This window comes from Acipenser ruthenus, chromosome 11 (assembly GCF_902713425.1).
Source record: "Acipenser ruthenus chromosome 11, fAciRut3.2 maternal haplotype, whole genome shotgun sequence".
Taxonomy (NCBI): domain Eukaryota; kingdom Metazoa; phylum Chordata; class Actinopteri; order Acipenseriformes; family Acipenseridae; genus Acipenser; species Acipenser ruthenus.
This window is the reverse complement of record NC_081199.1, coordinates 36630992-36644360: the sequence shown is the minus strand read 5'-3', so window position 1 is coordinate 36644360 and position 13369 is coordinate 36630992. Positions and strand designations below refer to the sequence as shown.

The following is a 13369-nucleotide window of genomic DNA, read 5'->3' as shown; positions in this document are numbered from 1 at the left end:
TAATCCTTACAAAATAACATAATATTATTTTAAGGAAATTAAACAAACTTACCCTGATCCACTGCAAATCGTAACTTCTGTATTGTGGCCAAGTTACCACTTACTCTGTAAATGCCATCAGCTTCCAGACCTGAAAAAATAAATACATAATTAAGTAAATGATATCTCAACTAAATATGTTTCAATTAAATATTTTTCATAGAAAACCTACAAACTGTAAAATATATTACAGTCACTCAATGTAACATCTGTACTGAATTTGCAGCATCCAATAGTGTACAGTAGGTAGTTACTGTAAAATCTAATACTGAACCTAAAAGAACATACCGTAAGAGTACTGTCCAGGTATACCCTGTAAATCAAGGAGTGTATTCATTTGAAATGTTCTCTCCATTATGTATACAACTATTTTATTGCAGATATACCATACCCACAGGACATGTGTGTGTTTACACAATATAGTATTGACTTGATGCACAGTTACATTTACATTGGCTTTAAATAGACAAGACATACAAATAATGCAAGATTCCATAATAGACAGGTTACGCATTGTAGAGGCTATACCATTTATTTCAATTGGGATTTGGTTGGGACACCAAAATTCTGCCAAAATAGAATGTAGAGCGGCAGGATTAGACTTTTTTTTACTGCATTGTGAATTTGTGTTTTAATACCAACATTCACCCAATCTTGGCTAGGGCAGTGCACAGAATTTAGATTGAATCTGCCCCTGTGTCTTTTACCTATGGAGGCCTGGGTTTGAATCAAGTCATAAGTGAAACTTGACCCTCAGAATTCAGTTAATGTGGCAGTCCCCTGATTGAATGGTAGTGGTGTTCTGAGCAGAATTTAGGTGCTTGCAGAGCTACAAGGTGGGGACATTGTCCCTCACCTTCAATATCGCTACATTCACAGACACCAAACAAAAATGAAAAAAATAAATAGACATAAAAGCAATACATTGCATTCCACCTCATGAATTCATAATTTTATAATTTCAGCACAAATTACTCATAAATAAAAATAATCAAGACAACACAACTCCTGAAGCTTGAGACATGGTTTGAGTTATACCTCAAACTGTGCTGGAATCAGAGACTGACTTTGGACCTAGTGCTGTGGTTGGATTAACATTCCATCTGGATCAATTCCAGTATGACGGCAGTAGAAGCTGATCAGAAAATTGCTACAATTATAGTGTTCACGTGCCATTGAATCTCTGTTCCAAGAACATGGGGAGCTCCAGCCAAACCAGACCAATAAGTGTTGGCAGAGTTGGCCATCCTTTCATTGACCACATGGCCCTCTTTAGATTGGAAGCATTTTATTATTGTGGAAATTAACTGTGGCTCAGTATAGTTTAGCTGAGAATTTTTGTTTTCCTGATCCTTGTTTTTATAAATAAAATTAGAAGATGGGAGACTGGTGAACTGCACTGTGGTTTTACAACAAAACTGTAGAGAATTTTGTATGTGCTTCACTAAGCAAAAAATAAGGATGAGAAAGTTACAAACGGTACCCACAGTATACATTCAAACAACACCCACAAAACCAGATGGAAGCTTTCTTATGTCAATCTTTCCATCCAAATGATGGGATGTACAGTATCACCCAGTTAAAATAGCTAATAAACAGCAAAATAAAACAGGCCTCAGAAATGCAAAGCAAACAACCCTTTAAACTAGCCCAGTGTTTTAATCAGTCTCTGTCTGTCTCTACTGTATATTTAGGATTAGATCATTTGGCTGCTGTTCAGATGCTTATATGCCCATATCTTAAATAAACCCTTTTGGGTTGGTGGATTAAAGGAATTCTACGGCAATCAGACATGCCATTGGTAATACCTCAATATTTTACAGAGGCCTCTCCTCTGTAAGCTGCATTTTTTAGGCATGGCCCGTTAATATTTATATCAAAAGGCACAATGAAAAAAGTAAAAATGGTTAAAGGTGTAACAAAACAATGACTTCAAAGAAAAGCACTACACTTGCTTCATCGTTTTTCTACTTTTTCTGGGTTGATTAAGAATGTGGGAAACTGGATTCCTAAAGCCGTCCAGCCTCTTGAATGTTCTTGGCTAGGCTTGAGAAGTTCAGGCCTCACATTACAGTCTGGGTAACTGAAAGGGGATCTTTTTGAAACACATCTCTCACTCAGCACAGAATCAATGGGGGAAACCTTTTTTCCAGTATTTAAGCAAAACACTTGCAAATGCTTTAAGGAATCACAAGAAATTAATTTCCTTTTGAAAAATAAAATGAAAAAAAGATGTATTCCACATGATACGCCTTCCTGTCATCTGCGTACCATGAGTTAGCATGCTATTTATAGTTTCAGATCCATTTGATGGCTATCCAACAATGTTCAGGTGATTCTGATTAAGTAAATTGTTGATTACAGGATGTCTCCGATAAGAACAGTCAAAAGAAAGTCTTTTGAAGAAAATAAAAAGAAACCATTTCCCATTAAATATTCAGTTTGGTTACTTATACATGTTGTAGCTGATTGCTGGCCTACTTGAATTCAATTCAATTGATTTAAAGTTTCACTAGTTTAATAAACAAGGGTATGTTTTTCATGCAAGTCTTAAAACATTTATAGAAATCTAGATGTTTTTTATTAAAGATGTTTGTCAGTATTTTTGTCGTTTGCAAACACGGAATGTTACAGTTACATGCAAACCGGTGGGGTTTGAATTTACTTATTTAGTTCAAGGTCCTGTTTTGCAGTAACCTAAATGGCTGATGCTGAACTTGTACAGTAAGTGACGATGGACTGAGTGTCGTTGCTGTTGGGGATCCTTCAGGGAGTGGTTGAACTGAAAAGTAACTAAATGGTACTGGCTTTATTTTTAGTGTCTTCATTTAAAATCACCCACTGGAATATAGGACGTCAGGACGTCCTGACAGACTATAATGAAAGTTGTAAAAGCTGGCTAGCTATCTGAAGTGCAATCCTAGAAAGTGTTTAATATTTACATTGAACTACTGCCTAATTTATTTGCATAAACAACATATTTATTTAGGGCCTTTCGTTTGTTGTACAAGTTAGGCAGCCTTTAAAAATTGTTGACGATTTATAGAGCTGAATCTCTAAAAAAAAATCTCACTTTTTTTTCTCTGTAATTTGAGAATGGTGTTTAAACCTTGAAGATTAAAAGTGTTAATCACTCGTGGATATTTCAGTCCATTCCAAAGCAGGTCCTTAATTGTTGAATGGAACACCTGGATGTAATTCAAAACAAAGACCTGGCAGGAATAGGGCCTGGACTGTTGAATTGTATAGTTGACTAAAACACAGCCCTGGACTGGAATGGACTGAAATAGCCACAAGTGAGGACCATTGATCTAATGTAAAAGGGGCTAATAGGTCTACTGGGTTAACAGTCGTCTTTCACCCAGGAAACCAAGATTTGAATCCAGATGAATCTATAATCTATAGTCTCAACAAAGAGAACACAACACATTTTGTCAATTTGACAATGTATACCCGATTTAGACTACCAGAATGATGCCATTTACAACACTCACAATCACATTTTCAACATGCGGTCATTAAGCATCATATAAGCTGTGTGAATAGGGATCTGAAATACCTATGCATTGTATAATGACACATTTGTCCAGCATCTGATGCTTGTTAAATTATGCAAACAACATTTACACTCTGAAGAAATTGTTAAATGTTTGTTCTGGTAAATTACAGTTTTTAATCCTTGAGAAAGGTTAATATGCTATTAGAATGATAAAAGTGACCGTTAGACTAAGACACTAAAAAGGAAATGGTTAAGGGTATAACTTTAGTACATATTTCAGGTCACAGTGCTTTTACCCTGAGATAACTAATTGTTCTAAGTAAACATTCCACTAAAACCACAAAAGGAATCCATTACACAAACATATAATTCATACTCATTTTTAGTGGGTTGTAAACAGTTTGGAATGGACACAAAATGGGATAGGAATCAAAGTGAACATTTTGTAATGAAAAAAGTGTTTGCCTCAAAAGGTCAGTCCCTCTGCCTGGCAAACTATGTGGAAAAGCCTGGGAAAATGCTGATCACACATGCAGTGAGGGAATTTTAAAGCCAACAACCTCAACATTTTTTTAAACAGACATCGGAACCTGGAACTGGATCCTGTCAAACGAAAATGTCAACAGAGAAGAAAAAAAAACAGCTGCTGAAAGATATAACCGAGAAAGATAAGGCTTCATTAAGAATGGATCTTCTTTAAAAGGGAACAGGTCTCCTGCCAAGATCTTACTGTTGACCCATCCACTTAGACATGTTATTAGATATGGATCAAACAATAGCTACGTTTACAATTAAAAAAAAATGATGTCACACCGTTGTCAAGCTGTCAAAGTACACAATTTTAGTTTACCTTGCTTTTCAGCAGGATAATGTGCATTTACGCCTAATTTAAATGTACATATAAAATAATTAACTCATAGCTGAAGTCTATTTAAATGAACTAAAGTATCAGGCACAAAGCAGTTAAAGACATATAATCTGCCAATTTCACAGAACACTCTACATGAGTCAACTCATCACATGGCCTACTTTCTGGAATGCACAAAATAAAATAAATGCATTGTATAAATCCTGTAAAGGCTTAACCTGAGAAATGCAGCTTTTGTTAAAAATGTGACTTCATGGTACTTTACTTATACAGGAATATAAAATTTGAGTTCGGCAAAAAAAAAATTAAGAAACAATAATAGTAGTTAACCCCTTCTTAAAAGTCCTTGACTGCAGCTATCAATGTAAGCAGCTGTATGTTCATGGATTAGTTACTAAGAAGAGGCAAAATCAACATCCTTTCTGCAGTTATATATTTGATGGGCAATAAATATATTTGTATTTAATATTTTTGTAGTCACAAGGCTATTATAGGACACTGCAATATTTTACATTTTGCAAAAGAAAGATGGAATGGTTAAAAAATACTCAAAAGGAGACACTCCATAAATAATAAAACAAGTACAACTTTCCAGCAGAAATAACATTCATTCAACATAACAACCTACAAACTTTAGACTGTATCCATATCAACACTGACACATCTTACACGCTAATGCCAATAATTTGTTAACAGACAGTTTGTTTATAGTGACAGACATGCAGATTAATATAAATAGGGTGGTAACATTTCCTGTTATCCCCTTAGTCATGTTCCTGACCTGTTTTGTTCCAGTAGGATAATCCCTTGGACTGTTTAATTCTCTCTCAGAGTGTATTTTACTGCCCTACATATTATGTAATACTGTCTTTCATGATTTGGCATATCCAAATTACAGGACCAAATCATGTATTTTACCACTGTTTTCTCTCCAATTGGAAATGCACCTCACCGCTACAACACACATACTGACAACTACCTGCTCTCATCTGGTATCTGGTCAGCAGGGGTCCCTGTGGTGTGGTGAGGCGAACCAGCCCTGACAATTGCTCCCACCTGTGAGTGTGTACAGGCCAATGAAGTTCTCCTTTTGGGCAACCAGCAAGCTCTCAGTCACATGACTTACCTTTGGGGACCTATCTTTTCATTATTGGATTCTGTTGGATTTTAACATGCCACGTTATGAAAAGGAAGCCCTGTGAGGTTCCTGTTGGGATTTATATAATGTATACGCATTTATTTTAGTTTTAAGTTTACTTATTTTCATACTTGGTCTTAAAGCACTTTGGACTAAAATGAAGGTGTTTTGTTTAAAATGTATTTTCCTGTACATTAGTAGAGTGGGTTAAATTTTCTCCATTATGTACAATGGAGAGTTTTGACTGTAATGATTGTTTTCAACTATTAACTAATATAAGTGACGATACTAATTACTGGCACCAGTAATCTCCTATGTGTGGAATTCCCTTCATTTTGACTGATCCTGAACCTAAACAGTTTAAAAGGTCAGACTGTGTTACACCACTAAACATGTCTCTTCACTTGGAATCACTCACCTGTCGATTATTCTTCTGATTGCTTGTTGAGGTTTTAAGTATCTTTAGTTAGCTGAAATGTGTACATTGTCTAATAGTTATATTAATTTTCTTTATTTTCTGTATAATGCCAAGACATTTTGGAAGATACTGATTTTTCAGGACAAGAGCGTTGTTTTCTAATTCTTAAATGTTTGGATTCTTACTGTCAGTCTATCACTGCATGGATCTGATAATTGAATGAAACGTGGGAAGCTTTTTTTTTTTCTCAGATGCCCTCTTGTGGAACAACATACCCCATGTCCTGAGATATCAAAATATCTTGGGGGTATTTGAAAGAATGCAGTGAAAGAAATGGTAAAATAATAAGGTCCTTGAGCCTACCTCTTTCTTCAACGTTTTTCAGACACTGCCTCACAAAGTTTGGGATGGTAGTTTCTTCACGCTCACACAGTGTTGCCAAATGACAGCCAAAAACCTGATCTAAGACACAGGAAGAAAATGAATCATGAGATTGTTTCTGTATTTACTTTACCAATTTTACTATTCATTATCACATCTATTGTTGTAAACAAAAACCAAAATTAAAATACAATTATTGAATTGATTTAAACAGTTAACGGGCTTACTGCATATGCTTTTCTATTACTATTTTTTTTCTCTGAAATGGGGAGATTCTATTTACCATTGGCAAAATAGTTCCATTCATTTTTAAGTAAAATACAAATTGTACAAACTGCTGTTGTGACACTAAAATACAGATCTCATCTCTCTATCTGTATATAAGAATATTTGTGGAAACATTTTTAAATTGGCTAAATTGTTGACCCAGCCATCTACCCATACTTGCTTCTTATTGTTAGGCCTGAAGTACTGTACCTCTTAATTGGTCAGCACCAAAGTCTGAATATCTGTAACTCTGTTGTTGCTACCCCAGCAAAGCATAATTTGTAATACTTTAAAATGCCACTAGATATTTTTTTTTGTTTTGTTTTTTTTGCTGGAAAACCAAATAACATTGGTCAGCATCTCAAAGCCATGTGGTGTTAGTGAAACATGCCAGACTAAAGGCTGTACTTTCAGATCAATAGAAAGGTCAACCAGGTCTGATGTGTATTTGTGTTTCCTTGTTTGTGATCCCAATGCAGTTGAAGAAAACCGAGAAAATAATAATATTTGTGTTTTGATTTATTTATTAACTGCCGACAAATACGTCTTAAAGGTAATTACTTGGAAAATACGAGTATCAGCACACCCCTAGTAAGCATGTATGTGTACATGTATGTAGATGGCAGATTCTCACAACCCTTGTCTTACAGAGCTGCCAGTTATGAATGGCAAGATGTGGGTTCAAGGTGAATGCAAGAAAACCAAAAAAAAAACAAGATTTGTCACTAATGGAGTTTTCTGTTAGGTGTAGGAGCATAATTACTGTTTCTTACACAGCATGGAAGCATTACCTCACAGTTGTCAGAAATGATAACCACCTACATAGGATACATCTGATATCCCAATATGACCCAAAACACAATATTTGCTCTGTGTCTCCCACATTTTGACCAAAAATTGCAAGGAAATGAAGTAACCCACCTGAAACAGAATGTTAGTTACAGTTGAAATTTCCCAACAGGCTTACACCATGGCTTGCTAGCAAATATTATTCATTTATTTTTTTATTTACATTTTTCTTAAGGATTATTCTCCAACAAATTCCAGTCACATTGTTTACTATTTAAATAATAACATCTAATGATTAATCACAAACTTGTTCTTTTATTACAGGCTTTTTTTTTTCTTCATAAAACTCAGTGTCCTCAGTGCTGCTACATTATACAAAAGAAATGTGTTCTCTTGCCATGTATGCGCTTATAATCTTTTCACTCTTTCTCTCAGCTGTTATCAATTTAAACCCAATGAAAACTCCCACACTCGGTCCATTTCAACAGTCAATTTTAATATCTTGGGGCATCTGTAGCTATTCTGCATCGGCCACAGAAGCAGAACTAACAAGTTAAGCTCTAACTGTAAGTCTGCATCGGGCTGGTAAAGCATACATCAAACACAGACAGTTAGTCAATATTGTGGTATGGAAAATCAACAATCTTTTAAAGGAGCAGCTTATATTTTAATAGTAGGCTTCCTGAAAATTCTCCTGGGGTAAAGATGGTCATTTCTCATTTGTAGCATTAGGGGATAGGAGCAAAAAAAAAAAAAAGAAAAGAAACAGGAAATCTGCTATAGACACCTATCCATATTACATCGATGTCATTTTACCTGAACAGGACAAATATCATAAACCAAATGTAAAATAAAACATGAATACACTTGCATGTATATACAGTATCCAGGAAAATAGTTACAACTAGCAACTTGGCAATTTCAGAGTGAGTTTCTCAATGAGTTTTAAAACATGTGAACTTCAATAAATAGAAAAATGGAATTTCTAAAACTCATGTACAACAGAAAGATTCCAAAATAGAGCCTTTGGGGTAGATATGCAAATATATAGAATCCAAAAGCACTGCAAAGTTGGGCTAGATTGTATGGTGAGTGATGAGATGAAGAGCTTGTACATCTAATCCTGGCCACACTGAATGTCTAACCTTGGCTGGGGGCTTTTGGGAGCACTGATTATGGTCTTTATACTCCTGCGGGTTAGGGAGAAAAATCATCGGGCAAACTTAATTTAACAATCAAAAAGAACAACATCCAGTAATGAAAGATAACTAAAGTACTGTAGATCATGCTTTTGGAGGACCTGGAACCATGGACAAGTACTCATAAATCGAAGTTTTAAAAACAAGGTACAAATAATAATAAAATGTAAAAACTGTCATGATCCCTTGTGTCTGTTTTTCATTTAATCTATCAGTCTGTCTGCTCTTACTACTGTCACATTTATACATGTTTTCACCTAAGATGCCTGTCAATTGTGGGCATCACACTGCCATCAGTGCAATATCCTTTATGTGATGTCATGACAAATTGTATTTTATGGCTCTTATTTATTATAGATAGACAATATGACTGATATGGTCATAATAGTAATGTAAAACTGACTGGAGGATGACATGAATCATTTTAGATTTTATTTTAAACCACAGTTTTCATTGGTGTGTCACTAACTGCTATATATAAATGTCATTTGACATCAGCCATAAACTATTATAAACCAGATGTGATAGTGGATGTCCTCTGTTATCTGCTATATGCTTATTGATGTATGCATCTTTTTCATGTCATACACACTTAGAATATCCATGCTTGAATATTTTTGAGACATGCAATTTAATATGTTGTGCTTTTTTATAGTTGGTGGTTAATAATTCTTTCAAACAAAGTTCAGGATTATTATTCGTTAAGTCCTAGCTAAACCCTTATTTATAAGAATGTCAGTGTTCTTACAAGGACAAATAGTTAGAAATTGATGCACATTGAGTTGTTTAATATATTATTTGTTTTCCGATTTTTTTAAGTTTGTTGTTTTATTGTATTTTTTTTAAATAAACAACTTTGAAATGTTCTGTCTGTATATTATTTTATTTCCTGCTTTATTGGAATATCATTTATATCGGAAGTATCTGAATTATGAAAATCTGAATTACCGATATGGAATTTAAAACATTGAGCTCTGCCAGTTGTTACTATGAATCCTATTTTGGTGCTGTAGAATTCCAATACTGCTGTTGAAGATTGCCAACGGTATTAGAACTATCTCAAGCGGGTGGTCAAGTAAGCAGGACTATATTTAAAGTGCAAATTACTTTTAAGTTCAATCTGACCCACCTTTAATGACTCATGAACTAGTTATGGAAGTGGAGTATGTTTGATTTGATTGCAAGCTGTTTACACTGAAGTATACAGAGGGAGGGGGAGGTTATAGTCTTCCATTACATTAAAAACATGAAATTCCACAAATTCTGATTGACCAATCATTTTGAAAGATCGTGGTACAATCTCCTAACTCACACATTAGCAGCTGCAGGGTGGTTTCAGCACAGCCTAAAGAAAGTGTTGCCTAGGGGTGACATACAGTTGCATTTATACAAAAATGTGCAGTCAATGGGAATCTCCGACTGCAGCTGCTTACAGCTCAGTTTTGCTCCTCAGTCACAGTGCATCGGTACAGTTCATGCCTCAAAAAGCAATAGGATAACAAAGGAAATATTTGTTATTTCACACACAGGTATAGAAGGATAATAAACACAGAAGAAAGAAAGAAAGAAAGAAAGAAAGAAAGAAAGAAAGAAAGAAAGAAGAAATTACCATCCAAGAATTCCTAAAAACAAATTAACATAAGGGCACAAATAACCACTTGTTTGGCTATTTAAAGGTACCCCAGCTGGTTTGCTGTCATTCTGCACCGCCCCAAGGGCATTCTCTAAATGACTGCAGCCTCCACTCTGTTTCTGGAAGCGATGTGGCGTTTAAGTGGAATCCTGTGGCATAGCTCAGTTAGTGAGTGTTCATGGACATAGATAGTTTCACTCAATGGAAAGAAAACAGGTAAGAAACAAACACAGTGCTTCAACCTTCTGAGTATGAAAATGAGTAAACTCTAAAATCATATTGGTACTCTTACCTCTAATAATGCCTTTCTCTTGCAGTGTTTTCATTGAAGGCCTCCGTGAAATAAATTTCTTGAGTCGGTTTTTCACTCCATTTTTATCACCACTGTCAGAAGTACTGTAGGTCAGCTTAAATACTGAAAAAAAATATAATGAGATTTCTTAATATAACTTCATATAAGGAAACCTGTCCAAAAAACTAAAAACTGCATCTGAAAAATACTACCAATATTTAATCTAATCCAACTTCACTCCTTGGAGTTACACTTTTTAAATATATACCTATGTAAAGACTAGCCAGTTTTCCATTTGGATAATTTTAAGACTGTTAGAATAATACTGAGGGCATTCAGTAGAAATCATTGTATTCATGACATACTTTTGTCTTGCAGGTGTAACATAATTTCTACATTTGCATAAACTAAGAAAATCAAAGTAATTCAAAATTTACACATTGAATAAAAGGATTAAAAATGCAACTGGATAGAACTGAAAATGATTACTTCATTGTCAACCTATTCATTGCTGGGGTAAGCCACAGTTGATTTTTCTTTTTTCAATACAGGTAATAACCTTGCATTGCATCCCCCACCTATTCATGGTAATCTCAGGATTACCACTAATATATGTGGTTGATGCCATCCAAGTTAAATCCTTGGTAGAGGAATATGTTCTAAAAAAAAAAAAAAAACATCTGTGGCTTATCCAGGCAGGGCAGAGGTTGATCAAATCACCATCTTATTACAATATACAGTATTCCACAATTTGATGTTAATCATGTGATAACCTCAGGCTTTTAGTTTTTTATTTAGAGAGATAGATGGGGTAGAAAGGATTTCTGCCATCTCCTTTTTGAAACCCTCATATAAAAAACATATCAAGCATGTAACTATTTTCTTTTGCCTGAGGGTAGTTGATATTCCTACGGCACATTAATGCTAAATGCATTGGATACATATCCCAGAATCAATATCTGAACTTACTTCAAATGAACAGTACTTCAAATAGATGGGTACATTCCTTAATAGAGGGTGTTTATTAACCTCCCATTATTGCAGTAACACATTTCTTTTTTATTTATGTTTTTTACTTAGATGTTTTAATTCTGAATCTAGAGCTGTGCTAATGAGACAAAAGGGATTTACAACACTGAAGACAAAAGCCTGCTATCTATTTGGAGATCAGGAATAAAGTAAACTTGGTAATACAAATGTATTCCTCTCCAGGGGGATAATACAAAAGTCCCCCTATGGCAAACTGTGCTAGCTTTGTATTCTAAATTATGAAAAATTCCCGCAAGGACTGAGCTGAGTCCACACAGTATCATCTTACTTTTGAGTAAAATGTCCAGGACCAAGGACAACACTTGAAATACTATAACTGTCCTTGATATCAGGCTTTATTTTGTCACTTTGAAAATAGTATATTTTTCTGCAAGTACATCTGGGGTTATAATTCTCTGGAACAGTATGCAGCATTCTGTGTTTTTAAATACCATAGGGATTATTATTATTTTTTGTTATTTAAAAATTGCCTGATATTACCAAGATCCCTCTGGAAATCTGTATTATAATTACACCACATAAACATGGTTTAACAGGTTCTTTGCTGCCGAACAGTGTAGGGATTTTATTTTAGTATTCAGAAACAAATATAACTTAGCTGTAGACTATTCAGTGTGACTAAGTATAACTCACTTTCCAGTACAGTAAGGTGTCAGAAGTTGCTTCCCCCTTAAAACCATACATTTTTTGAAGTCTGTTGCTATGACAAAAATGCAATGAGTTAAAGCTTTAGGAGTGAACAAAACATACACGATAAGGACTTAGACAATATTATACGGTCAATGACTGCTGAGCTGAGAATATTGAAACTATCACTGTAATGGCAGCTTAATTTCCAAGCATCCCATTGTGATCAAGTGAAATTTCTTTATGCACAAACCTTTTCTGAGAAACCCTTGCTTTCAACTAAAGGCCCCAAAACTGTTGCCACAGTCAATTAGCTATGTTAATTTCAGGAATACAGGCTAATCCCAGACTGAGCAGTTATGCACCTCTTTATTCAGGTAGTTTACACTGGACCACATTATGTACCATATATACGATATATTAGATATAAATTAAAGGCTGTAAAGATTTTAACTGGAGAGATATTCAGTCAGCAAATAGTGTCCTGTAGGTCTTCAGAAAACTGTTATTTTTCTTCTGTTCCAATTTACAAACCCATGATCTTGTGAATTAAACAATAATTAATTGCTGCCAGGGTACACTAGAGTGCTTTTAACGTATGTGTAAGCATTGGCTTTTTTGAAGAACTATCAATTAAAGAGTTTCTGAACTGGACCAATGCTTATTGACAGTGCTTGTCAGAGTAAAGTAGTATCGATTGTTTCACATCATGTGTATTGCAAAACCAATTTATTTCAAGTCTCCACTTAGTTGAAATACATTTTAATAGTCTCTGGCCTTGTTTTAACACTTGGATCTATTTTCTAGCTTAGTTTGCAATGTCTTGCTAAAATTAGACATACACATTTTTATACTGGACAATATACAAGCTTTATACAAATATAAAAAAGTAAACATTTGCTCTAATCTCTTCACATATTAAAGATAAATAAAGATGACATTCTCTCATGCAATGGAATTTTAGATCTTCCTGAGCAGACACATGCAATCTGACATGTATATATTTACCTATAATTAGCCTTAATATTAATATAAACAAGTATAGACCTTGATATAAAGGACTTAATACTAGTACATGTACATAAAACAAGCAGAATTACAATTTACTGAGTGCAACACACTGTATATTATGGATTAATTCAGTTAGAATCTCTGAATCTTTACTATAT

The 13369-nt window shown here is 34.6% G+C and overlaps 1 protein-coding gene across 2 annotated transcripts in view; it reads right to left on the bottom strand.

The window, feature by feature from the left end:
- Window positions 1–13369, bottom strand: part of LOC117426388 (rho GTPase-activating protein 15-like) — a 167000-nt gene that overhangs the window by 69309 nt on the left and 84322 nt on the right. For both annotated transcript variants that reach the window (XM_034043908.3, XM_034043909.3), the window contains exons 10-12: window positions 10524–10646; window positions 6326–6424; window positions 53–130 (exon numbers count right to left, since the gene is read on the bottom strand). In XM_034043908.3, coding sequence (XP_033899799.3) covers window positions 53–130; window positions 6326–6424; window positions 10524–10646 — 300 coding nt within the window. The remainder of the gene's footprint in view (window positions 1–52; window positions 131–6325; window positions 6425–10523; window positions 10647–13369) is intronic.